We start from the raw sequence: 27,328 nt of genomic DNA on the forward strand, positions 1-27,328 counted from the left end.
TGATCAGGAGCTGGAGCTGTAGTGTGAGCAGGGAGGGACTTCTGTGGAAACAGAAACTCAGAGCTGTACAATAACACATGCCCCTGTGCTGCCCTCCCCTCCCTCTATAGGTTGTCCTCAGCCCCACAAACAGCTTATCAGCCGCCTTGAAGCAGTCTAACTTTGGCACAGTCCATGGACACACGATGGGGCTGTGGATGCTGCTGCTTCTGCATTTACATCTTGGTAATGCTCACTGGGGTGAAGGTGGGGGGTTACTGAAGCTTTCTGTTGTTTTCTCTGGTTTTTTACACCTTTGCATTGAAGTTTGTGTGTATTGGAGGAAAAGAGTGAGTGTGGATGTTAGCAGGAGAATTAATAATCATTCTTATTTCTACTGAAGCACTCATGGACTTACAGGAAATGTCTGATTTGAGCTCTCAGCAGGTTTACAGGGGTGTTGAATCTGTTTCTGGGGGAGTTCAAAGGAGGAGGGGGTCACAGGAAATCAGACTGGTAGTGAAGGAAAAACTGTGACAGTTTAAAAAATGACCTATTATATTAATAACATTTTAAATAACTAATTATCATTATTATTTGTTGTAAAATGTTACTTCTGGTTTCATTTCTCTTCACTTCCTTAAACTTGTAGAATGACTTTTGCTCATTTGCCAAAAGACTGACACAAAATCACAATATAAAAGTTGATAATGAAGTTTACTGACAGTAAAGTGATTTATTGCTCAGATTTTCTATAATATTATTGTTCTAAAGTCTCTGGACCTTGATAATGGTGCCATGAAGGTGCGATAAGTAAAACTTTCAGCTGGATCTTGAGGCTTGGGTTTGGTCCTTGTGCATTTCTGTTCTTAGGTTTTAAAGCAGCCTGTGTTGAGTTAATGTTCAGACACTGCTAAAGGAAGAATTTAGACACTTAAAGTAAAAGTTCTGAACTAATTTCAGATTATTTATATTGTCATAGATATCTTACAGTGTTACATGCTATAATACATGTCAGGTTTAGCTCCCTCCCTAGTCAGTGTAGGGATCTGGCTGTTAAGTGATGAGTATGAACCCTGAGCCAGGTTTATTAAGGCTGTTGTGTTTTTAACATGTTTTGTATTTTGTTCTATTTAATCTGAACAAGCCCCTAAAAACAGTCAGTGATCCCTGTCGGCCTCTCTCGGTTTTTATCACCACTGTTCATTTTAAAACTCAGTTTTTAAACCCTTCTGATGTAGCTACAGCCCATGCAGCAGTATATTAATGACTAACCTCGTATTGTGGATGGATTATCTCAGTTGTTCTCCTGACTGAAGTTTGGTCCGTTTACAGCATCCTGCCATGCGATTGCGATTTGTCTCTAACCATCAGGAACCCTCATGTTAACTTTTATCGAGTGGAAAAAAGTTAGCGTTCATCCTCCAGCTTCACTGTGTTTATGTTATGCTAACATAGCTGTGTAGCTAGCGGTCACGTAGCACATCATTATATAGCAGCTAGCCCAACTTCAGTAACCCTACAAACGTCACTGCTGTTTAGTTTTCTGTCTTCATTTATGTTGGAAGTGATAGCAGAGCTGTACGTTTGAATTTTTCAGAAATCTCTCAGTCAGAACATGCTATATCATGTTTAGGTGGAAGCCATCCATCCATCCATCCATCCATCCATTTTCATCCGCTTTGTCCGGGGTCGGGTCGCGGGGGCAGCAGCCTAAGCAAAGAGGCCCAGACCTCCCTCTCCCCAGCCACCTCCTCCAGCTTATCCGGGGAAATACCAAGGCGTTCCCAGGCCAGCCGAGAGATATAATCTCTCCAGCGTGTCCTGGGTCTGCCCCGGGGCCTCCTCCCGGTGGGACATGCCTGGAACACCTCACCTAGGAGGCGCCCAGGGGGCATCCTTGTCAGATGCCCGAACCACCTCAGCTGGCTCCTTTCGATGTGGAGCAGCAGCTGCTCTACTCTGAGCCCCTCCCGGATGGCCGAACTTCTCACCCTATCTCTAAGGGAGAGGCCAGCCACCCTTCGGAGGAAGCTCATTTCTGCCGCTTGTATCTGCGATCTCGTTCTTTCGGTCACTACCCACAGCTCGTGGCCATAGGTGAGGGTAGGGACGTAGATCAGTTTAGGTGGAAGCTAGCGAGCTAACTTCCTGCTAACTTCTAACTCTGTTAAATATAATAAATCCTGTTTTTATGGATGTTAAACTTAATTGTTACACCTGGTAAAGCAGCAACGCTGATCATTTTATTTAAAGATGAAAGAATTTAGATAGTTTGTAACTCTCAGTGATGCTGCAGTGTTCGTTTGACTCTGCTGTCATGTGTATGTCTTTCTTCCAACAGCCTGCACTGCATTTATGTAGTAGCCACTTGTCTGTGGCTCAGGTAAGTTTCATTTCCCTCTCAGTCTGTACTGAAGTGCTCTTTGCTGTAGGTCTCTGAACAGTCACAGCCTTTTATAGCGGTGACTCTGTGATTGAAGTGCAGAATCTCAGCTTTACTTCACGGGATTGAACAGGAATATTACTCACTTAGTTGAGAGACTACAGACATTTCTTTGCACAGTTTCTGATTTTCAGGAGATCAAATGGAGCTGCTGTTTCTCTGTAAATGAAGCGGGTGAAAGGTCTGGAGGTGATCCAACTGTCCACATTCCCATTTGGAAGCTCTTTTTGTAAACCCACCCTTCCCAAACCTGGAGGTTTAATCGTGATCATTTTGAATAAAGGCTGAAGGTGAGTGACAGAGTCCACTTGTCCAAAGTAGGCCAAAAGGCAGGTCAGAGCAGCTCTGAGTGAAACATCCGTCGTCTCCTGTGGATGTCTTTAAAGAACTAAAGAACACTGTCATGATCCAAGCACATCATACAGACACCTCACAGACACACTGTGATGTATTCCCATCATGAAGATGTTTCCTCATCATCATCTTGATGCTTTGAACCCAGATGTGACAAACGAGCAGGTAGATCTGCTCTACCGTATCAATTTCAAAATTCTCTTGCTTACTTTTAAAATTTTCAATCGGCTCCCAGGTATCTATCCGATCGCCTCCATTTGTAGATCTTCCAATCAAATGCTCCTGACCCAACCAAGGTCTCGTCTGAAGTCCAGAGGAGGTCAGGCCTTTGCTGTCGTAGCTCCCAGCCTCTGGAATAACATCCCTCCCTATATTCGTTCCTCCGAGTCCATCCAGTCTTTAAATTGCGTCTTAAAACGTGTTATTGTAGTTTGGCTTTTGATTCAAACTAGTTTCGTGGCTAGTTATGCTGTCAAAGGAGCTTGCAAAGAAAAGTGTCTGGCAAGCTCCTTTGACTACGATGACCTGGATGACTGAGAACCTTCACAGACGGCTAGTTATGCTGTTTACCTTATTGTTTCTTGTCCTCCTTCTAACTGTTTTTATTCTGTCTTATGCTATTGCTCTGACCGACTGTGAAGCACTTTGGTCAACTTAGTTGTATTATTAAGTGCTATAGAAATACATTTTGATTTGATTTGATGTGAGACCTGCGAGGACAGAGGGACGATGCAGTTGTCAATCAAATGTAGCTCCGCCCTAAACCCTCCCTGTTTTCAGGTCCCTTCTTACTCCAATGAGACCATCTTTTTTGAGTTGGAGGCTTATGTCTCACAGACCTCTATGCAATCAGACTTCATTTCACAGCCAGAGGAGTCGGCCCCTGCTGGACATTAGAGCTTTAAGCTTTTCTATTTCCGACTTCTAAACTAGTTTTGTGAAAAGTTCCTGCAGATTCAGCTTCCCTACATTTCTCACCCACATTTATGATTTCAGCTCCAAAGTGTCAGGATGGTGATAGCGAACAGCTTTAAAGCATTAATTTCTCCGATCACGCTGGGTTATTCCAGCTTTCACATGTGAATAAATATCTGACCATTCAGGTCACTGCGTTTGGCCACACTTGCTCTCGTAGCTCAAGTCACACAAAGTTATAAACAGTAAATAATCCTGCATCCCTCAGATTCACAGCTAGCTGCTGCTGCGGGTCAGTCGGCTCTCTGAATCAGTACTCTGCCTCCTCAGATGTGGTCACAACTCTAATAAACAGGAGCTCAATCCTGAAACCCGTCCCAAGGCTTCGACTCGGGGATCAGAATAGGAAATCCTCCCTGCTGCCGCCTGCTCCCGAGCATCGGACAAACCAGAATCTCTGTTTCTTCCTTTTTGTGTTCAGGAACATCAGGACGAGCTCATCGTTTCATGCTAACATTACAGACAAGTTCACATCTGAAAAATTCTGAATTTTGAGTCAGTCTGTGTGTAAAGGCCTACGATAACAGGAGTCTTCCTCACGTTGAGTCTTCCTCACTTGACTGGATGTTGTAAGGGGGGTTTTCTTCACCATGGAAAGGATCCTGGGATCATCCCCCTCTGTCTCCTGTGGATGTCCACGATCTTGTCTTTGTTCTCTCTGTGGACCAAACTGTTAATGAGTCCTCAGCAAATGGTCCCTCGCACTATTGGATGGATGAGTTTTGTTTTTGAAGAAACAAAGATATATCCACTCCTGTGTAAGAAACAGTGTTAAGTACATTATCCTGTTATAAAATAGTGGATTATTCCACTCCGTGAAGTAAAGCTGAGAGTTTGTACTTCAAATGCGTTTTGAGAGGTTCATTTTAAATCTGCAGAGCCGAAACTGTGTGAGTACAAACACTTCCTGTCTAAGCATACAGGAGGATTATTTTAAAACTTTTTTATATCCTCTTCCTTTCTGTAGCGACGGGCATTTCCCTTTCTGCACCCTCCAGCGTTTCCATCTCTTCCATCAACTTGGAACACACACTCAGCTTCCAGCCGGGCCCTCAGACCCCCTCTGACGCCCAATTCATGGTAGAAGTCGTCCGCTCCAGGTATTCAGAAAATCTGATCAGAAATTTAAGCTGTCTCAAACAAAACCGATTCAGATTCAGAGTGTCAGGCTAAATTTAAAGGCTTTCGCTGGTCTTTTTAATAGAGCAGCTTGGACAGATTGCTTGGTCTTGTTTGACACGGCAGAGCAGTGATTAGTGATTAGTACTATCACAGCACAAAGGTTAAAACCAGCCAGTGTCTCCTGACTAACCTCGTATTGTGGATGGATTATCTCAGTTGTTCTCCTGACTGAAGTTTGGTCCGTTTACAGCATCCTGCCATGCGATTGCATTTGTCTCTAACCATCAGGAACCCTCATGTTAACTTTTATCGAGTGGAAAAAAGTTAGCGTTCATCCTCCAGCTTCACTGTGTTTATGCTAGGCTAACATAGCTGTGTTGCTAGCGATCACGTAGCACATCATTATATAGCAGCTAGCCCAACTTCAGTAACCCTACAAACGTCACTGCTGTTTAGTTTTCTGTCTTCATTTATGTTGGAAGTGATAGCAGAGCTGTACGTTTGAATTTTTCAGAAATCTCTCAGTCAGAACATGCTATATCATGTTTAGGTGGAAGCTAGCGAGCGAACTTCCTGCTAACTTCTAAGTCTGTTAAACGTAATAAATCCTGTTTTCATGGATGTTAAACTTAATTGTTACACCTGGTAAAGCAGCAACACTGATAATTTTATTTAAAGATGAAAGATTTTAGACAGTTTGTAACTCTCGGTGATGCCGCAGTGTTCGTTTGACTTTGGGACCTGAAGCGGAGTTTAGGACCCAGATTACTCCGTGAGGCCCCTTGACTACAGTTGCCGTAACCCCCTGATAGTTCATCAAGCGGTGCGGCTTCATCTTGTACCAAAGTTGTTGTAAAACATTTTTAACAGATTTTTGAGCGCCGTGTACGTCATGAAATCGGTTCCAGGTCAGTAAGCACAACCAGAGTTCATACATAAGGAGCACTGATGATTTTTGAGAAAATTAAAGGATTTTAAGTGCGCCTTATGGTGCGGAAAATACAGTACATCAGAGACTGTGTGGTTAGCTTTGTAGTCAGAAATGTAAAAACGGCGCCTGGGAATGACTCAAGTCGATATTCTAGTGATGATGTCCCAGAAACAGAAGCAGTTTCTGTGTTATAACATGAATTCTTCACTGTACTCTTGGTTTCTCAGTCCCTGAGGTTTGGCACCTCCTGGGCTGAAGGTGCTTCTTACTAAAACGTCAGGTCACAATAATGTCAGTAAAGTTAATTTCAGCCTCGTTTGATCCTGAATGATATCTCCTGTGTTTGTTGCTTATTTAGCTCCTTTGTTCAGTAAGTTTCATGTTTCATTTCTGTTTCTGAGGCACCTCTAAATACAGAGTCAGCACTTTCCTTTCTGAGTAAATGTAAACTTTCATATTTATTTGAAGGCAGATGTGAGGTTATTTATTGTGGATGACGCACACGCCCACAGCTTCATTCATCTGTGAAAGGTTTATTTCACAGGATGACACAGTAATCTGTCCGTCTTTGTGTTTTGTTTTCTTCGACATGAAGAAAGCAGTTGTGGAAGCCGGTGCCGGCTTGCGTGGCACTGAGGGCGGGACAAACATGTGACCTGACCAGAGCCTTCAAGGACCCGTTCGACCACTACGTAGCTCGTGTCCAGGCCTTCACGGCCACCCAGAGGTCCAGCTGGACGGTATCGGACAGCTTCCTGCCGCTGTCAGACAGTGAGGCACTTTAACACGTTTCATTACCAGTTTTATGATGAAAGCATGAGCGTGTGATGGAGAGCCAACACAGCACACTTGTACCTATTATTATGTCATATTTGTTGTAACCTTACAGCAGTGTAAAACGATAACTCCTATTAACACAGGTTACATCAGTAACTCCACCCACCATCTTGCATTTAACACCACAAACATCATATTTTTCTGGTTTTGTGGTTGTTTTATCAAAGCTCGCCCTGAGCCAGGATACGTCGCCGTATCCACGTCATGTGACTGTTCGTGCCATCACCTGTACATTCCTAATGATTTACCTTCATCTTCTTCTAGTCCTGCTCACAGCTTCGTTAAACAGATGTTACACGGTCCCATGACGTTTTCCTTTGAGAACAGTTTCCCTGGTTAGAAATCTCTTCAGGGTTTTTCTGCTGACAGAAACTAAAATCATCGCCTGTGTTTGTGTCGCTGTACTGATTTGTGTCCAGTCTCCTTCCAGCTGACTGAATTTCTTCTTTTTTCTGTAGCTGTGATTGGACCTCCTGACATTGCGGTGTCTGGATGTGGGAACTGTTTAATCCTGCACCTCACACTTCCTGAAGTCTTGGCGAGCGAGCACCTGAAGGACAGCCACACAGACTTAGTCTTCCACGTACGACGAACCCGCGACGGAGCGGAGGTATGTCGGCCGTACACTCAGGCTACGCCCACCAGCACTCGGGTGTTTTTTGAAAAGGGGGTTTCCCCCGTTACCCCCAAGAACTGCTTTAAACATGAAAACACAAAATACGAGAAAAGTCAGGTGGATATTTAAACCTAACGGTACAAGAATGCAGACAAACCAGAAGCTGCCCCACCATCATAAAACCAGATAAATGTACACTTGTTTGTCTTCTTTCAGTTTTTCTGTAACCCAGGACCCCATTTACATGTGGACAAAAGGCCAAACACACAAAGACTGAGACTTTTCTAAAACAACCTACAAACTCTGCCTGTTGTTTTAGATTATCTTGTAGATTTTGTGTGTGTGGACACAAAGGTGTCCCTCAGAAAGTTCCTTACATGTTGATCCAGTTATACAAGCTTTTCTTTAATGAGTGAATCTTGGCTTTTATTTTATAAGTAAATCTTGTTTTTTTTGTTGGTATAAAATAACTTTTCTGATTAAAGAGAATTCAGGGATATTTAAGTTTTGTAAATCATCGCAGTGTTCAGAAACTAAAAGTGTTTAAAACACAAATTGAAATCTAAAATCATTTTGTGACTCGTTCAACGATAAATGAAAATGAATGAACATGTCAAACACGTCTTTTCATCAGGATTTGAGTTTTGAAGCAACATTTATTCAGATTACAGTCTTTACTTGTGCCGCTGCAAATACAACAAATATTTTACCAACACAATAATTTTACGACTAAACTTTCGGAGCGCTTCGGTTGTCTCGGCGCCGTCACACTGGTAATCTGAGTTCTGCAAACATGCGTGCGTTTAAACGGTACTTCCTGTCTTCCTCCTGTGGCTACACCCACAGGGGTTTGCATGTGGTTGTGTTTTTGGTGTACTCGACAGTACAAAGTTCCTGCACACGTCTGTGAAGGACTACATTTCCAGATTTTTATTAGTACTTCTCTCGCTTTGACTTATTACAAGGAAATGTTTTATGATCTTGTGAAGTTCTCATGGTTCATTCAAATGTAGGTTTTTGTTCTTGGTCATCATCATGTAAGACGACACAGTTTTCCATGGAGAGCAAACTTTCCTACATTTCAGCCCTGCTGTTAATAAACGGTGAGGCTCAACATTTACTCTTCCACCTTAAACAGGAGCTGACCTCATCCACGCTCCTTTAGCAGCACTTCTGTGTTTTGTGGAAAATTTGAACTTTTTGATGCTGAGACGAACCAGCCGCAGAGCCTCGGATCCTCCCGCGTCACGCACACCTGCGTGTTGTAACGGAGGCCGTTTACATGCTGTGAAACTCTGAGCCGTGTGGAATACCAAGAAATCACAACGGCAAACCCACACAGCAGCTCGTCTGAAAGCTTGCTACGATTATTAAGCACCTCGCGGCTTGGAGAGGCGCCGCTGACGTTTTTCACTCTGTGGTTTTTGGCAGCGTCTTCCTCTCCCCAGCTCACATCTGCCTGTGTTCGAGGAAACGCTGAGCTTCAAGAGAAGAGGGTCAGTCATCTCTGCGAGCTGGAACATGTCGGCTGGAGGAGATTAAACACACATGATTGACAGATTCTTCCTCAATAAGCAGGACCTGAAAGTCCCATTGAAAGTTACAGAAAAATCCCCCGCTTACATGTCCTGGTAGGCAGGATTCATTCACTTTGTGGAGGTCAGCTGATACCCCCTGATCGGGGTCAGGAGTTAAGCAGGTGAGACAGCATCTGGAGGTTTGGGCTGCAGGTGTAGAGCTGATTTATAGCCTGTATCACATTTACACAGGAGGCGCTAACACAAAGAGCACGTTCACACGCCCCAAAATACATCTGTGACCAAAATAAGCATAATAAACAAAAACCTAAACAAAACGTTATTATGAAGATGAATATATTCCTATTTGTAGCAGTAATAGTGATGTTTCTGCACAATCAATAAGAGTCAAGCTGGACAGCACATCTGTGGCCACGCCCACACATGTGATTAATACTCTGGGTGCTTTAAGTGCAACCACTTACTGTCTAATTGTCCTCGTCCACGTGGAAACGCAGAAGTGTTGGCCAATCAGAAGCCTACATCAAAAACATGGCGCACGGTCTGGTGTCAAAAAAGGAAGTAAAGGTGCGCACGAGGCACGACAAGCAGCTTTCAAAAGCTCCGCTTTCACACATAGCTTTCCAAACCATCTTATATTTATGGGGAAAATAAGACATTTACAACAAAAATGGCAAATTTTCAGTACAAATGTGAAACGTTTATGAGAAAAACGATAAACTCTTCAGTATGTTGGAAAATGTGTCGTATCCTGCAGATTGTAGCAGAGCAACAAACTAACAACTATTCTGGCTTTGATCAAATACTTATTACAAATAAAACTTTAATGTACGACTTCACAGTATTTCCTGTAAAACTAGGATGAAAATAATTCACATATTGAGCTAAAATCCACTAAAACAACACTTAATGCCTTCTTCACAAGAAAAATAAAAGCAGTTCAAAGCAGTTGTAGCAAAAACACAGTAAATACATAACAAACATTAAAGAAAAACAGTTATTTTGAGGGTTTTGGTGAAAAAACAACTTTTTCCACCACAGTCTCAGTCGGCTCATTATCTTCTGATTGTTGCTGCTGGATGTGAGTCCTCTCGTTCTCTGTGTCCCTTTTGTGGAAAAACTTCTTGGTTATGTTTAATCAAGAAGTCGTATGTGGTTACGTTTATAAAATTATAGTGATTTGTTGTTGCTGTCTTCATTGGTACTTAAAGGTTTAAAGCTCATTAAACCAGGAGGAGATGGTGCCGTCACCGAGATGATCAGCCCACCAGCGGCTGGGCGAAGGCGGGACACGACCTCCTTAACCTTGATACTCACTAATGCTCAGCTTTGACAGCTGGCAATAACTGCACAAACACAGAATACGAGCGACTTAACGAGCTGCAACAGCAGCTTACTGAAAATATCCCTGTGATGGAACTTTATGAATCGATCACGAGCCACACGACTTTCATCGCATTTATGTCCGAGTACACAAAATGAACATTTTCTGCTGAAGTCGACATCATGAGTCCAGGATGGAGTCGTGTCACACTTTCACATTATGAGTAGTGAGTCCATCCTCAGTGACCCTGAACTCTCTAAAATGTTCAGGTGTGAACACAGTTTGTCCAGCAAATCCACGTCTCACCTGTGTGGACTTTTATGTGACGCACACACATATACAGTACTGTGCAAAGGTTTTAGGCAGGTGAGAGAAACTGCTGTAAACAAAGAATGCTTTCAAAAATCAAAGAGTTAATCATTTATTTTTATCAGTCAGTGAATGAACAAAAGAGAAATCTAAACCCCATCGGTGTTTGGTGGGACCCCTTTGCCTTCTTCTAGGCACACTTGCACACCGTTTCTCAGCTGGTAGGTTGATCAAACACCTCAGAGATATAAGCACAGACCTGTGGATGTGGGCTTCCTCACAGCTTTCTGTCTCTGATCCCAGACATATATGAGTCCACACAGGGCCACCTCTGGCCCAGATGTTTCTGCGCTCTGTAGCTCCTCATGTTAGCGGCTCAGTGCGTCGTTCTGCTTTACTTCCTGTTCTGATCAGCTGCTGAGCTGCAGCTCTTCCTGTCTTTGGAAAAATAAAATCACGGTTGTAACACAGGAAGTGATGCACTGTACAAAGTACAAAGTACAGTGCATCTGCACCAGTTTGTTTGGAATGACAAGAAATGGAGGAAAGAGCGCCACCTGGAGGAACTAGTGGAGAAGCTACAGGTCAGGTAACTACATAACATAAACCTGCCTGCAGAGAATCAGAAATCTGTGAAGGTTTGGTCGAAGGTTTAAAAGCTTCCTGACCTGCAGGTTTTCCCGTATTGTCAGTTTCCTCCTTCTGTGTTGGATCAGGCTCTCCTTTTCTAACGTGCTGCGCTTCTTTGCCTCTGCATGTGTTTTTAAAAAGCCCACAAACCAGAACATTCAGTCTTCACCTTGTCCAGCTTTTCACCAGCTGTGTTCATGTGCACGTGTTTAAGCTCAGGTCCACAAACAGTTTGTGGACACGTTGGAGAACACTCTGATTTTGGTGGCCGTGAAGCTGAGCATCAGGACTTTTCACAGTGAATCATCCACACCACACAGCAGCAGATCCATGACCAACCTTTGATGGGGGATCTCAGGGTTGGCTGAAGCGTGGTCCATTTTCAGCATCTTCTTCCTGTCACATGATGACGTTTGTTTGCGCCTGTCGGACCGTCAGTATGAACTTTGTCTGTTTGTGTGTTTCAGTTCACGCTGCATATGCCCTACTCTGAGGAGACTGTGATCAGCTACCTGCAGACAGGTGTGGAGTACTGTGTGACCGCCTCCGTCAAGCCGCACTTCTCCAAAGCCATCCCGAGTGAAGCTCAGTGTGCCTTCACCAGCCCCCCACCCAGAAACTCACGTATGTGTGGCTGCAGACTTGCTCTCCTGCTTAATGTCATTTCAGTTTAGTGAGCTAAAAGACGACAGCTCTAATTTTATCTTGTTTTGATGTATAAACAGCTGAATTAACCCACTTTACTGTTTATCACAGAGTTCTTCTTCTCTTGCTTCTGTAGTACGTCACAGAGGGGGTCAAAGCCCCGCCCACCAGAGCATGAGACCCAATTGGAAAGAAAGTTGGATTAAAGAGGGGAGGAGTTAGGACAGCTAGTTTCAGGGTCTGGTATAAGATGAAGGAGGAGTCCAGAAGTCCAGACACGAGCCGATGCTTATTACAAGTTTATGATGGCGCTAAAGCTGACCTGATTGTCCACGGTGTGACAGGAAGACTCTGTCCACACGCTGCTGTAGCTTATTTGGAGTCTGGTGATAAAGAAATCCTGTTTGTGCCACAAAATCATGTTTGATAAGTTAGAATATTTATTGAATGTCAATGTTCTCACTGCTCAGAGACACGAGGAAACTCCAGAGTGTCAGTTTTGAATTGAATGTAGTATGTAAGACGCACCTCTGTGATTAGCCTAGCTCTTCTTTTCACATGATGTCACATTCGTGCGTCCGGCACAGCCAATGGGAGCTCGGTTTTATTACCGTGTATGGACACATGCGTGTTCACAGACCTCACGCCCTGATGAAGGCACATGGACCGTGTTCGAAGACTGAAAGAGGAACCTGGTTTCAGAGCGAGCACTTCCTCTCAGGCATGTAAATGTGCAGGTGGAAGTCTAACACCTGCACCCTGGTCTCTTCCTCAGTGTACATGCTGGTGGTGCTGCTGGGGGCCTTCTGCGCGCTGGTGTTCCTCCTCGTGGCGTTGGTCGCCTACGGCAGCCGGCTGACCTTCAGTGTGCTGAAAACGAGACTTCCCAAATCTCTGGTAACAGCGACTAATCGATCAGATTTAACCAGTTTATCAATCATCTGATGACACAAACTACGTTTGATGCAGTCCACAGGAAGTCACATGACACAGTGTGGGATCAGTGTTTCGCCTCTGCTGCTGTTGTTAACGGTGTTTTTATTTAAATGCTGGTGTCTGCATGTACTCGTGGTCAGAGCTGCTGTGACTGAGCAGAGGTCAGAGTAAACGGTCCCGCCCTCTCTTCCAGTCGTACGTCATCCTCTACCGGCGAGGAAGCGCTCCACCCGGACTCTCGCCTCAGAGCTCACATGACGACGGCTCGTCTGACCGCCTGAAGAGGAGCCACTCGGAGAAGTCTGTTTAGGTGGAGCCGGCGGAGCGGGTGTGGGGCTTCAGGTGTAATGATGTGTAACAAGTATTTTATGGATGATGTCGGTTGGCATCTGTTACACCACCGCAGTGGATTCTGGATCAAACAAACTTTGGTTCAGTGGGCTGAACAAGCTCAGATCATTTTAACTCTGCCACCTATTCTTAATATTTGTATAAAAGTCCTGCTCTGTTTGCTCTGAGCCTGAAAATGGGGCGCGTGTATAAAAATGTCAAACTCCTGAACAGCTGATGCAGTCCTTCAGTCTCACCTGGACTGATTGAGTTCAGATGGTCATCGTCGCTGAGCTGACACGGTTTCCCACAGGGACACGTCCCACAACAGGTCGTTCCCATCTTTGTCGGACCTGTGACGATGTAATCCTGACAATAGCGTCTCCTGTGAATCTGAATAACGTCTGTGTCTATATTTTTATAACCTGGAGCTCTTCTTCATCCCATTAATCGAGACAGGAAGTGAAATTTTCATAAAATCTCGGTGTCGTTACTGTAAGTTTATATGTGAAGCGTTACTGTGAAGTGTTCCTGTATTTCCTGCTTTCTGTGCTAAATAAGCAGACCCATGCTTTTCATTTAAAGTCAAGTTTATCTGGTTTGCAGGGGAGTGAAGGGTGGATGCCTGTGCAGCCATCTCCACCCATATTTGGAGTGAACTTTGAATGCGATGATTTTTCTTTGATTGTTTTCTTGACTTGTCTTTCTTTCATTTTTAAATAAAGCAGACTGAACTCTGAGAGTCTGATGTGAAGGTTTGTGGATGATGCTGTATTAATCACACTTTGGACTCACCTATTTAAAGCAGGTGAGGACGAGCTTCCACACACTGAGATCAAATCCCTCGAGGTCACAGGTCAACCTTTGTGAACATAACCTAGAATCATCACATTTATACCTCCGGTGCATCTAATGGGAGGCTGCCTGTATCTTTTAAAGTGCTCTTGAGCAACAGTTCTTCAGCTTTCTGGAGCTCCTCTTTGGACATTTGCACAGTCTGAAAAAAGACTAGACGAAAGGAACAGATATTTCCTGAATGTATGTTTGCCATCCATCCATCATCCATCTTCTTCCGCTTTATCCGGGGCCGGGTCTCGGGGGCAGCAGCCCAAGCACAGAAGCCCAGACCTCCCTCTCCCCAGCCACCTCCTCCAGCTTATCCGGGGGAACACCAAGGCCCGGGGCCTCCGCCCGGTGGGACATGCCCAGAAAACCTCACCCAGGAGGCGCCCAGGAGGCATCCTGGTCAGATGCCCGAACCACCTCAGCTGACTCCTTTCAATGTGGAGGAGCAGCGGCTCTGCTCTGAGCCCCTCCCGGATGGCCGAACTCCTCACCCTATCTTTAAGGTGTATGTTGTTTGTATTTATTGTTGTATTTGTATTTTTGTAGGTTTGCATTTTAAAGGAAATACGATACGACTTTATTGATCCCATGGAGGAGAAGTTTGTGCATTGCCACAGCTCAGGTACAGATAGCAGAAGAACACAAAGAGTATACCAAGAATAGAAAGTCAAGAAATACAAAGTAAATAAGATAATACACAATATCCGGCTCTAGACTAACTTTTTGTGCGCCTAACCTTACAAACTAACCCATAATAGCTGTCCATACAGACAGTATTGATTTGTAAATGATTAACTATCAATCCTCTCGACACAAAGTTCTTTATTTGGAGCACATTTCTACCAGAAAGCCCAGTTACTGAAAAAGTTCTTGTGCCTAACGAGCTTCACTGAGCTCAAATTTAAACTTAACATATCTCAAGATATATAAAATAAACAGAAAGTCTAAATTAAAAATGGCTCAAAGGCTTCGAACTGAACATCTCAGTGTCTGAACATCCTACCGTGGGCGTCTCAGAGGTCCCGCCCTTGACTGTCTCTGATTGGCTTAGACCACGATATGAGCATAGTGTCGTCTGTTGTCGGCCACACAGAGACTTTTTTTTACTCGAACAGCTGCTCCATTTTTTTAGTGACATTATTGAGGAATTAGGTCGCATTTGCAACCAAACTGGCTGCACTCTAGAGCCCTGCTCTATACAGCAGTAGCTGAGGTTCTATGTACACGCATGCACAGTATGTGTTATGGATAAAGGGCTGTGGAAATATGCAAGTAATAGCTATCTAACAGTATAGACATGTACATGCACACATCCATACAAATGTAGGAATCATTTAGAGTGCAGCTCTTCAGTAATGTGCTGCAGTATGAACAGTACAAACACCGTTAGACCTGCTGTGCTCTGTTCGTTTGTGCTCTCTGGGGTTTTCTGAATTTGAACATCTGCACGGCCGTCCCATCGCAGAGAGCTCTGTCAGGTTTCACCTTTATGCTGAGCCGGTGTTTGAGCGTGGCAGACACGTCCTCTCCAAAGCTCGGAAGCCTCGTCTGACATCATGGTGTGATGACAGATTGCTGACCTCCTTTCCAGCACAGCTGTTTGTGCCACTTTCAGCATCCTCTGGTTTCCTCTCTGCTTCTGGTGCTGCGATAAATTGATGAAGCTCACCTACAGGGACTTTTCCCTCTTGGTCGTCCTGTATGTTTAACTTTTGAGGTTTCACACTTTTGTAGGAGCACTTTGTCAAGGTCGAATTTCACAGGAGCTCAAACAGCAGAGTTTTAATGAAGCAGGGGCTGACTGCTGTCTTCTACAGGGGAGGATGCTCACACCTCATCATCAGGTCACCACAGGTGCAGAGTGGTGATGTGGTGAAGGATGGCGGTCTCCTTCAGCCTGGTGGTGCTTCCTCTGCAGGACCTCATTCAGGTCTTGAGCGTGGCTCCTATCTTACAGCTCATGCTGTGTGTGTGTGTGTGTGTGTGTGTGTGTGTGTGTGTGTGTGTGTGTGTGTGTGTGTGTGTGTGTGTGTGTGTGTGAGACTGAGTGTATCAGGGATGGAATATGCTCTCTGAATACTCCCCCACTCTTGTAAACAGATGTTCCAGACCAGCGGTGTACCAAAAATGCAAAAATGGAGTGCACTCGTAGCAGTGGTGAGACGTGCGTGGATGGAGGTGTTGCACTCCATGGCGACCGAACCAGAGAGTTCCAGGTGAGGTCATGGCCATCGATGTATTTGGACCCGGCCAAGTCCTTCTTCAGCTGTCTCAGTGGTCGATGGCTGGACTACACATTTGCCACAACCTTCCTCGCAGCGCTCATGAAACAGCTTCCCCAGCTCTTGAACGGACGCGATGCTGTTTTGATCCTGAGAGACAGTTACTTCTACATCTGCATCATCGCTCTCAGCGCCACTCTCCCAAAACTCTTCGTCAGGCTCAACATGAGCTTCCTCCATGAGGCCGCCTCTCTCTGACTCTCTGTCCAGTTCAACATTCAAACTAGGCAGAGGGTGACGTCACACAATGCACTGGCACAAGATGGCGCTGCACATGCTCTAAAACCAGTAACTTTAAACACTTACTGGTCAAATCCATCACAGACCTGACACAGCACCTGAGCGACGGTCCACAGTTCACTGAAACCTCATCAGAAATGCTGTCATGAAGACATTCTTAAAACCCCTGGAGGGTCTTGGGTCGATTTGTGGCTATTTTCAAATTTTGATTACCTGCCATTTGCACAGTGTTGAATGGAATATAGCGAAAGTCTGCAAAAAAAAGTTCGGTCACATTTACTGTTAAAATTTCAGTATGACTTCCGGAAATTAGCTTCAGTGGCTAAGCTATCGATAAACTTACGCTATCGGACCTAGTGGTCGATTTGTGCCCCATTGAAACCCATTATAAACGCTATTTTTCACGGCAAAAAAATTACGGTCAAATCGATCGTGATCGGTAATGCTTCCGCTTCCGCTTGCAGTACTGGCCTTAGAGTTGTAATTTTTTTATTTGTCCACCGGGTGGCGCCCTTGCTCCACATTTGACCCGGGGCTGGAAAACAGCGGGCTGCTTAAAGAGACCTGCGGGGAATGAAGCGTCATTTCCGGCGTGCTGCAGCGGCTTCGCCCGCTGATCGGGCGGGACAATTTTCGGCCCCAGGACCGTTTGAGGTTGGATTTTTTTTTTTAATCAACAGGAAATGACGTATTTGTTGTGACGTGGTACCGGATGTGTGTGTTGGAAAAAGGGGTCCGACGCAACATGCCCCGGTCATCGTCGCGAGTCAACCCGGGAGCATGCACCGATTCCGGCCTAGAGGAGAAGCATTTGCCGCCTGGAGACCATTTTCTGGTCCGGAAAAAAAAAAAAAAAGGCGATCGAAATGAAGGTTGGTGCCAATCTTTAGTCCATCTAAAGGCCTAATTATAATAACAATCAAATATTACTTCAAATGTTTTTTTTAAAAAATATTTCGTTTTGTTTCGGGGGGCTAAAAAAAACGGTGCGCACATGTAATTAAACTGCGATTAAAAGGGTTAAAACCCCCGAAATATAATTAAAACTTTACATGGATAGTTCAGGGAGAAGTAGTTTTAAAAGATTGGCTAATTTAAAGTGGAATAAAATATTAATATATAAATTTTTTATAGCACTTTTTGGGCGTGGTCGATTTGTGGCTCTAGGTCCGATAGCGTATGCATTTTTCTAATTAATGAAGGGAAACAGGAGGACAGACTGAGGCTGAAAATGACACCAGAACTGGACTGAAGGTCAGAGGAACAGGTGTGATGGAGAGATGGATCCACATCATGGTCAGTGTGTACGAGGAGGTCAGGAGGAGGTCCAGCAGTGAGCGTCTGCAGCCATCTGTGAAGCACGGTGGAGGCTGTGTCATGGTTTCAGGTCAGTCAGTGCTGTTGGAGATCTTAAACTGATGAATTACAGAGTCTGATCCACCACGCAGGAACATCTGGAAACATCTGACTGGCAGCAGCTTCATTTTTCAGCACGCCGATGATCCCAAACACACTGAGAGAGCAGTGAAAGCACACAGGAACACACACACGAGTCATGGAGTCCAGTGTCGAGTGGAGACTGCTTTGTTCCTCCTGAATTGGAGGCCTTGTTTCTTGAAGAGTCAAACACCATCCCGCTCATGCAGCGTTGTAGAGACATGCAGCCAGAGCTGCAAAGCACTGTGGGTGAGCCTCATGCACCCGCGTAGCTTCTACGTCTCTAAGCAGGCCTTAGCCATCACTCGTCATCGCTCGCTGTGTTATCAGTTAAATACAGGGACCAAACAGTGCTGCAAACATGCTTATCTGCTGGGAAGCTTTAACATGGGAGTCTACGGGGACGGGCTCGCTGCTTCCCCTACTGGACGTCAGAGGAACTGCATGTTTTGTGCTTCAGTGTGTTTCCGTCACCACGAGTGTGTGAACAGGTCCTCACAGCATCACACACACACTCCTGCCTTCCTTCCTTATGAGGCCCACTGTCATAATGACTTCAACCACAGACTGACCCGAGCCTCAGCTTGAACACACCGCGAGTCCGAACCCCCCTGCCCCCTAAAGCTGCCACCTGCCCACGTGACTGCACACTGTAAAAAGTAAGTGTCGGTGAAAACGTTGAGAAGTGCTACGGTTCCGTTTCGGAATAACTCGGTGCTGTTGGTTCGTCTGCCTGTGACTAAGCAGCAGACATGCGCGCTGTCACATAAATAAACCCACGTATAAATAAAGGCACGTGACACCCCGTGTGCGCGTGCTCTGGGTGAACCCACACTTTTTCCAGCGCGCTCTGATTCCTTGAAGCCGGACTCGTTTCTGCGCACACGCCAGTTTCGCTTCCGCGTACTTCCCCGCCTCTTGTTGCCGTGAAAGCTACCAGGAAACACACTCGGAGCCGGATCACAGCACACTGACAGCGGCGAACCTGCCGGGGACATGGCAGCCTCTGTGTGCGCCTTCATCCTGGCGCTTTACGCACTGTGCGGCTCCGCAGGTAAGCACACCTTTACTTTGAGGGCAGGTGAGGAGGAGGAGGCGGTCTGACGGAGGGAAAGGCAGCGCAGAGCGTCTGGAGCTCAAAAAGAAAGCTCAGCTAGTGACGAGTGTTTAAACTAAAGCTGTGAGCTGAAACCCAGAGCACAGTCTGCTGTTTACTCAGTCAGACAGGTGAACTTTGACCCCAGCACAAGAGACAGCAGTGTGTTTTAGTGTCAGCGAACAGCGCTCATGTCTTTGTGTTTGTGCTCAGCCGGCTCAGGAGGGCTCAGCGCACCCACCCACGTCCGACTGACGTCCTACAACATGGACCTGGTGCTCAGGTGGGATCCACCTGAAGGGACGACCGATGTTCTGACCTACACGGCCGAGTACAGGTGAGTCACCGGCGGGTGTGACAGCTTCAGGTGATCGCAGTTTAGTGTCAGAGAACTGAGTCACTTTCAGTTTGAATGTTTACCTTCAGGAGGGCGAGTGCGATCATCACACTTAGGGCTGGGTATCGTCACTGATTTCTAGAATCGATTCAATTCCGATTCGATTTAATTCGATTCTATTCAATTTGAATCTGGGAAATTTTGACAGTCAGAAATATTATAATTCAGATCAGTACATTTACATATTTTTGTATCTATAAAAAGGAAGCTGACACACGCAAGACTTTATCAAAGGTGTGAGCATCACAGCAGAGGCCTTTGTGTCAAAGTAGCTGAAGATAAAACACAAAAAAACATGAAGGTGATTTTCCTGGCCTGGGATTTTATAAAAATATTCTGCAGTACATCAAAAACGAAAGAAAACCATTAATCAACACATGATTGTAATCTGAAGTTACAGCGGTTTTATTAGAGACACAGCATTTTGCATAATTTCAAAAAGTTTTAATTTGTTCAGTATTGAACGGCAGAAATTAGGTTTTCTTTTCGGAAGTATATAAAACGAAAAAAAAAGAAAGTCGGCCGACAGCCTGTAAACAACGGTAGTCTTGTGCGTAACAAGTAAGCGAATAATGAAGAAAACAGATTTTTAGACGGGAAACTGTTCTTGAAGTATACTGAGAGAGAGAGGGAGAGAGAGAGAGAGAGCTGTGCATCGTGGTCGAAGCAAAACAGTAAAAGTCAGAGTGAATACATGACGATGTTTATGTGAAGCGTAGTTTGGATCTTCTTTTGCTGCTGGTTCGGTCAATATTGTTTGGAGAGACATCAAACTAACAGCTTTAGAATCAGCGCATAAAGGGCGTGAACACACGGACCCGCCGAATCAGAATCAGCGAGCTGTCGGCTTTCAGCCCCGACCGTGAGAAAGGCGACATCTCACTGATTCTGATCCGTGGGTTCGCGCTGTGTGTTTAAGTCTTTGTGCAGAATCCGTGTTCCTGCTCTCATTTACTCTCTTAGCTGTTTGGTGGTTCTTGAAATTTTGTGAGATTTCACCTGAGATTCTGGCATTTCGGGCAAAATAAATTTATATAAAAAAATCGATTCAGGATTTTAATGAATCGATTTTACGTTATCCAAGCCAGAATCGATTTTAATCGATGAATCGATTATAAAAACCCACCCCTAATCACACTGCGAGCTAGAAAAGGAAACTTAATCTTTGGGTCTTACTCGTCGCTGTCAGTGGAAAATCAAAGATTCCAGAGCAGCTGGGCTCAGAAATGGACGTTATTCTTCCTCCGAAGAGTCCGATCACCTCAGTGTTTGGGAGCAGGTCACACTTCGCTTTGTCATATTTTTAGTTGCTCTCTGAATCAGGGATGCCAAACATGAGGCCTGGGGACCAGCACCGGCCCACCAGAGGCTCCATTCTGGACAGTTCATAAAGTATTATGAAGAAGTTTTACCTGCAGGACACTGGCTTGGGAATACGTGGAAAGTTAAAATATTCCTAGATCTTTATAAACTACTGACATCATACAGAATGAGTGCACGTTTGCTCACTCCTGCCAAAATAAAAAATGAAAGGCTGCAGCAATAAAACATCCGCTGATGCTTTCTCCTATGAAACCCTTCGGTTCAGCGATGCTGCAGAGCTTCAGGTCCTGCTGGGATTTGTCCCAAGTAAGGCGCGAGCCTTTTCCCAGGGTCTGCATGGACTGAAGGAACAGTGACTGCAATAAAGCCTGTGAGCGCAGGATGTACTCTGTTCAGGCCACATAGAGGAAGTTGGATAAACTGTCAGTAAGATAATCCATGCAGAATGTGAACTAATGAAATCCGATGTGGCCACAGACCGCCCCTGAGAAGACCCGCCTACCTTGATGTACTCACGCGTGCGAGCAAACCTGACCCCCACGACGAGCCCATTACCGTCAGATTATGAAACGCCACCCTATTCAGCTCTTCCCACCATGTCTGTGTCCGATGGGCTCCTGCAAAAAGCTCATTATCTGCAAACTGACGCGCCGCCATCCCTGCATGAGGAAGCACCTGTACCTCCAGGTGAAGCGCTGATGGTGCCTCGCGATGAGGAGACTGAAACAGCCGTGTCCAAAGAAGAAGTACAAACGCAGTTATGGAATCACAAAGTCACAAAAGTTACTCATCCAAGAGCGGGGGAACGGTGAGTTCCAGCTGTTGTTCTGGGAGAGATCATTCTAAGAAGAACGGATTTCATGAGTCTGTATAAATGTGCCCTCGTGTCCAGCATCAGGAGTTTTTCCTGCAGGCAGTATAAATTTGAACCTGATGTCTTTCTGTAGGAACAAACATTTAAAACTCAGCGCTGAGTAAACCTTCCATCACACCTGGATTTACCTGGATGCAGAGGTGCGGCGGTTATTCTGTAGAACGCCGTGCGCTGATGAACAGTGTGTTTGCAGACTCGTGGATTAGTCGTGTTTTTTCTCTCCTGTTGAGATGTCGAGTAAAACCGTCACAGGAACATCTTCGCTTCTTTGTGGGTGTTGACCTCTGACCTCAGCCCCTCCTCCCTGCGCTGTCAGATCTCGGCTTTATGAGGTCGATCTGATGAAGACGTGCGTTCAGGCAGAAGTCAGGAGGCGGAGTCATGTTCAGATGAACAGATTAAACTGCGGTGCGTTTGTGGAACCGACACAACCGCCGTCATGTCCAAACATAATCTCAGCATCTGATTGGTCAGGGCACAGCCTTCCATCTGTGCCCGGCTCAGGCAAGCCGGCGGCGTTCCCGGGTCTTCTTTGCGTGGACGCAGTGATGATCCTGAGCCCATGCAGATGTGTCCATCCAGCTGTGTGCGCTCTGGAAACACCCGGCCTCCTCTTTAGTTGGCAGACGTCGAGGTTTACACTCTTCTCCAGCCTTTTGTTGCAGCTCGTCCAACTTTTCTGAAAAACGATTCTAAAGCGGTGTCAGTGTCAGCACTCGATGTGCTCCCTTTGTGCGTTTTCAGATGATCCTTAATGATTATTTAAAAACAGTATGCACGTGCTCTGAAACGGTGAGGACAGTGCAGTGACTGCAGACCGGTTTAGTCCTGCTTTGCATATGAATCTGTGATATCTGCACCATCAGTCCTGCTGTTCCACATTTCTGAAAAGCTGCAATCAGATCACTTACAGGAAGAACAGCACCTGCCTTTCTCCTGCTCTCCGGCCCACTGAAGCCATTTTAATATGTGTGGTGTGGTTTGTGAGGACCGTGGTGAAATCGAAGCTGTTATTGTTGCGGTCCAGGTGTTCACACAACAGAAACGTCCTCTTATCTGCAGCGTCTCTGTTCTGGGAAACGCCTCCACTCGACTGACTCGTTAGAAAGCAAACGCACGCTTTTCTGTCCCGATGCACAAACGGTGAACGTGGCGTTCCAGCTTTGATGTAACCAGCACCGCCAGCTCGTGTGAGCGTTAGTTTCTTTGCTTCGTGCCGTCACACGTCCTGCAGGATAAAGTCGTGAGATCTTCTTGAACAGCGGTCGTGTTCCCGAGAGGAGAACATCTGTCTGAAGTCACACCTGTGACGCCATCGCTGTGTTTCTCTGTTACAGAAGCTTAGCAACTGGATACAACAATGGCTGCACAAACACATCAGCCCTCAAATGTGAGTTCACCTCCTCCTCCATCACCGTGCACGGGAGTTACACGGGCAGAGTGCGGGCGCATCGGGGGGCCGAGAGCTCCAGCTGGGTGGAGAGTAACGTCATTGACATGGACAGACACAGTAAGTGAATCTCGTCATATGTGCCGAGCTCGTTTGTCTCTGATCCAGTAGCGTGACACAGAGAGGAAAACCGAGTATTAGCCGATGACGAGCTGATGGGTGTCGTTTATCCCACTGAAACTTTTGCCCGTTTGGCACTCGGGTGGAAATTTTAGCTCTGTGCTAAAAAACCAGCCCATAGTGATTGGAGAGGGGATCTAACCCCTGCAGTTATCTGCATTTGAAACTATGAAATCTGCAGGCACAAAGCAAGACCTCTGCTTCTGGGAGCTTTTGGTATCCTCTCGTTGGCCACTTCTACTGGACAGAGCTGAAGCTTTTCCAGTTGTGCCACATGTGCTCCACAGTGGGAAATGTTGCTCTAACTCCCATCGGCTGCTCAGTTTTGTTCCAAGCTTCCATGTTAGTGGATTTCCAGGCCAAGACTTTCCCCTCTGTCGTCTGGTATTTACAAAGGAAGAGGCTAAAAAGCCAGCTGACAATTATAAGGCAGCAGATAATAACCCTCACAGCTGACTTGTAGATGATTAAGGTTATTTTCCCTCGTGTAATGTCATCATTCAAGTCAAGTCAAGTCAAGTTTATTTATAGAGCACATTTAAAAACAACCAAGGCTGACCAAAGTGCTGTACAGTAAATACAGATAAAAATACAATAGAACACAATTTCGTAAAACACCTCGTTGATCAAAATAAAAAATAAATAAACAAATAAATTAAACCTTTCTAAAAGCCAATGAAAAGAGGTGAGTTTTAAGAGCAGTTTTAAAAGTTTCTAGGCTTTTGGAGAATCTGACGTGAGGAGGTAAACTGTTCCACAGTCTGGGTGCAGCCACAGCAAACGCCCTCTCTCCCTTTGTCTTTAATTTATACCTGGGAACATCTAAAAGCATCAGATCGGCTGACCTCAAAGATCTCCTGGGGCGATAAGTACTAAGGAGTTCTGACAGGTAAGAAGGTGCAGTGCCATTTAAAACCTTAAAAGCCAGCAATAAGATTTTAAAATCAATCCTAAAAGCAACTGGGAGCCAGTGGAGAGAGCAGAGAACCGGAGTGATGTGGTCTCTTTTTTTTGAACCGGTCAACAGGCGAGCGGCAGCGTTCTGCACCAGTTGAAGGCGATGTAGACAGGAACGATCTAGGCCAGCATAGAGGGAATTGCAGTAGTCCAGCCGTGAAGTAATAAAAGCATGGACCACTCTTTCTAGATCGTTCCTGCAAAGGTAAGACTTGACTTACCTTGACTTGACTTGATCATTGATCTAACAGAACAAGTTTTGGGAGGTAAAATGAAAGATTGGTGAATGAGACCATTTGGTGGGTCTCAGAGAAGCTTCCTGAGATCAGGATGGTCCCCTTCAGCTCCGGTTCAGACTGTGGCAGCAGCTGTGTGGGGAGTCTGCAGTTATGCAATGACTGCTTCAGCAGGGGACGTCTGAAGAGCCTCGCTGAGCTGAAGACGATCAGAAATGAAACCGTGAGCGAGCTTTTCAGCGTCTCGCTCGTCAGAGCTCTCGCCGTCGCTGACTTCAGTCCAGTCAGAGTGAAATCCTGGTTTCTGTGTTTCTGTCTGTGTCCTCAGTGAAACCGTCTGCCGTCATGGTGGGAACCTCCCCAGCTCCAAGCACACTGGCATAACAGAGCTGTAGCAGATGGAGTGGACTGTTAGAGAAGCTGCAGCTTTGATTTTGTCCAATAAAAACGTCTCTCCACATCTGTCCCCCTCAGCCTTCATCGGTCCACCTGATGTGACTCTTCATGTCACTGGGACATCTTTGGAAGTCAGCATTAAAGACCCAGTGTTCAAGCAGTCAGAACTGAGGGAGACGTACACCTCGGCCACCTATAACATCACCTACTGGAAGAGCAGCTCGAAGGAAGAGGTGGGAACGCCGGTTTGTAGTTTTAGCTTCTAATATTATTAGAAGCTAACATTATGCCAGCTAATATCAGGCTCCAGTGTCCTAAAATCACACTTTCCCTCTGATAAACAGTTTGATTACGTTCTCATATCACACGAGAGTTTGTTCACAAAGCGTCTGGGTGCAACAATGTTAGATGCACAATAAAGTTTCATTAAACCAGCTAAAAGCAGCAGAAACAGCATTGCTAAGGACACTTAAGCATAAGCTCAACAACTCATGGCTGAGCTTCCCTGACTTGCACTGGCCTCCTGTCACAGAGCTTCACAGCCTCTTTCAGATTAAATAAAGGTGGCGGCGTCTCGCCCACCAGTGACAGCTGAGGTAAACAGCACTGACAGCCTTCCACAGGCTTGGAGGTGGACGCGGTCCAAACAGTAGCAGGAATACGGCCACAACCGTTATGATGTACAGTCCAAATTTCATGTGTTTGATCTCTCATAGAAGCATGTTTGTCCTACAGCAGCCACCGTAGTTAGAGCTACGCACTTAAAGTGTGAGGGGTAAGAAACTGCTGACAGCTAGTGATGATGTTTTACACACTGTAACTAGGGATGCACCGATACCAGTATCGGTGCATCCCTAACTGTAACTTTTAAAAATTCAAAGAGTGAAAACAGTGAAATCAGCTGAGCTCCTCTGCTGCCTCCTACAGGTAGAAACAATGAGTGACATGATGCAGGACCGAGTGGTTCTTAGTGACCTGGACCCGCTGAGCGAATACTGCGTCCAGGTCCAAATCATCACCAACATGAACCCCAGACCGAGCGAGTACAGCGACGTCGTCTGTGAGCGCACCGGTGACGGTAGGCACCGCCGTCACACAGCCGTCACAATCGCTCAAGGTGTCGCTGATGGGCTCACCTGCTGCTGTGTGGTTTTCTTACAGTGGATGCAGCTCCGTGGGTGGCGGCCGTGGTGGCGTTTGTGGTCATGGCCACGGTGGTGGCTCTGGTGGTGACTCTGGTGGTCTACTGGAAACAAATCTCCAAGTTCCTGTGCCCAGAAGTCGTGCTGCCGCCACACTTTAAAGAGGTGTGTGTGTGTGTGTGTGTGTGTGTGTGTGTGTGTGTGTGTGTGTGTGTGTGTGTGTGTGAATATGTGCGTGAGTGTGTTCTTTAATCTAACACTGACCTTTCTGCCCCGCCCCCTCAGTCTCTGCTGCTGAATGATCCCAACTCCATCTACCCAGTCTCGCTGCCCTCTGAGCACTGCGACCACGTCAGCATCGTAGCAGACCACAGGACTGAGGAGGAAGGAGGGTGCAGCACTCAGCCTGATACCTCACAGGATGGGGGCTAGGAGGCGCAGGAGGGGGTGGGATGCACTTTAAAGACTCTGAGAATCGGCCTCTGACTGTGAGGTTTTAGAGCTGTGAACTCTGCAGCAGTGAAGTGATGAAGACGAGCAAGAACAGGTGAAGCTGGCCCAGGTGAAGCTGTTCCCACTGTCACAGGCTGCTGTTTATACTTTAATAGTTTATTCATGTCAATGTAAATGTTTTGCTTTCTACTGGTTTTTTAATGGTTTTAATGGTCGGAGGTTAACCGAAGCCTCTGCTGCTCCTGCTCGTAGGAACCAGGTGACCCGATGCTGGGCTGTACTGAGACAGTCTGGGTCTTTTACTGCTCTGTCTTCGTAGCCCAGTTTAATTACGTGTTCAGTAACTGGATTACAACATAACTACATGTGAAGGTGTAGCCCTGCAGGCTGTGTGTTTGGGTGTAGTAATAACTGATGTGGGGATGAGGTTGGCTTGGGTTTGCCACCAGCTGCTGTGAGACCTCGCCGTCCTCTGCTGTTTCCAGCGGGTTCACCTTGGATCTCCATCAGGCAGGATTCGGGCCGTCCAGCAGAACTTATGATGAAGAAGTGTGAACACTGTAAATACTCTGATTTATTTCTAATAAAAGTCTTTGTGACGGATGAAATGCTTCTGATTGTTCTTCGCTACAGAAACACGTGAAACATCGTTTTAAATCAGACTCAAACTTGGCTGCTGGTGTTCCAGATCAAGTGGCGTTGGTCAAACAGATGTGTGGTAGACTTGCTTTTCAGGACTCCATTTGAGTGCTCACAAAGTAAACTGCACGCTTTAGTTGTGAAGCGAAAACGCTGAAATCGCAGTAATAACACGTGCGAGGGGAACGATAACAACGACAAGATTCTCCAGATCGTTTGCTCTGTCCTGTGAACTGCATCGGCGTGGTGTCAGTCGTTTGGTGTTTCTGCGATCGTGCGAGAGAACATCACCAGGTAAACTTTTTGAATATTTTATTGTTCAGCAGCAACAAGACTGACGGAGTGTGTTTGAGGGAAGCTCACAAATGTCAGGGAGGAAATATTTGATGTTTATTTGCTGGTTTGTCGGTAGCAGCTCCTGAAAAGCAAGTCTACCACACATCTGTTCGAGCAACTGTTGCCAACCAA

The 27,328-nt window shown here is 45.8% G+C and overlaps 2 protein-coding genes across 3 annotated transcripts; both read left to right on the forward strand.

Moving 5' to 3' along the window:
* The first annotated feature begins 53 nt into the window (after nt 1-53).
* LOC147312130 (interferon alpha/beta receptor 2-like) lies at nt 54-13,712 on the forward strand. Of its 2 annotated transcripts, none has more exons than XM_086266320.1 (7): nt 54-246; nt 4,722-4,854; nt 6,403-6,578; nt 7,103-7,254; nt 11,529-11,685; nt 12,482-12,603; nt 12,836-13,712. In XM_086266320.1, exons 1-7 carry the CDS (start codon nt 186-188, stop codon nt 12,950-12,952), a joined length of 918 nt encoding a protein of 305 aa, XP_086122446.1. In that variant the 5' UTR covers nt 54-185; the 3' UTR covers nt 12,953-13,712. The 2 variants fall into 2 exon arrangements, with proteins under 2 accessions (XP_086122446.1, XP_086122447.1); XM_086266321.1 differs by having other exon boundaries at nt 54-225.
* A 3,910-nt stretch (nt 13,713-17,622) lies between these two features.
* On the forward strand, nt 17,623-26,829 carry LOC147312131 (interleukin-10 receptor subunit beta-like). The gene is made up of 7 exons (XM_086266704.1): nt 17,623-18,831; nt 19,087-19,210; nt 22,805-22,977; nt 24,705-24,859; nt 25,554-25,704; nt 25,788-25,933; nt 26,054-26,829. The coding sequence occupies exons 1-7, from the start codon at nt 18,774-18,776 to the stop codon at nt 26,198-26,200; spliced, it is 954 nt and encodes a 317-aa protein (XP_086122830.1). The 5' UTR covers nt 17,623-18,773; the 3' UTR covers nt 26,201-26,829.
* Nucleotides 26,830-27,328: the final 499 nt, after the last annotated feature.

This window comes from Aulonocara sp. 'chitande type north' Nkhata Bay, linkage group LG16, assembly GCF_057382095.1.
Source record: "Aulonocara sp. 'chitande type north' Nkhata Bay isolate Kocher_YH1m ecotype deep benthic linkage group LG16, A_spYH_male_GT1.1, whole genome shotgun sequence".
Taxonomy (NCBI): Eukaryota; Metazoa; Chordata; class Actinopteri; order Cichliformes; family Cichlidae; genus Aulonocara; species Aulonocara sp. 'chitande type north' Nkhata Bay.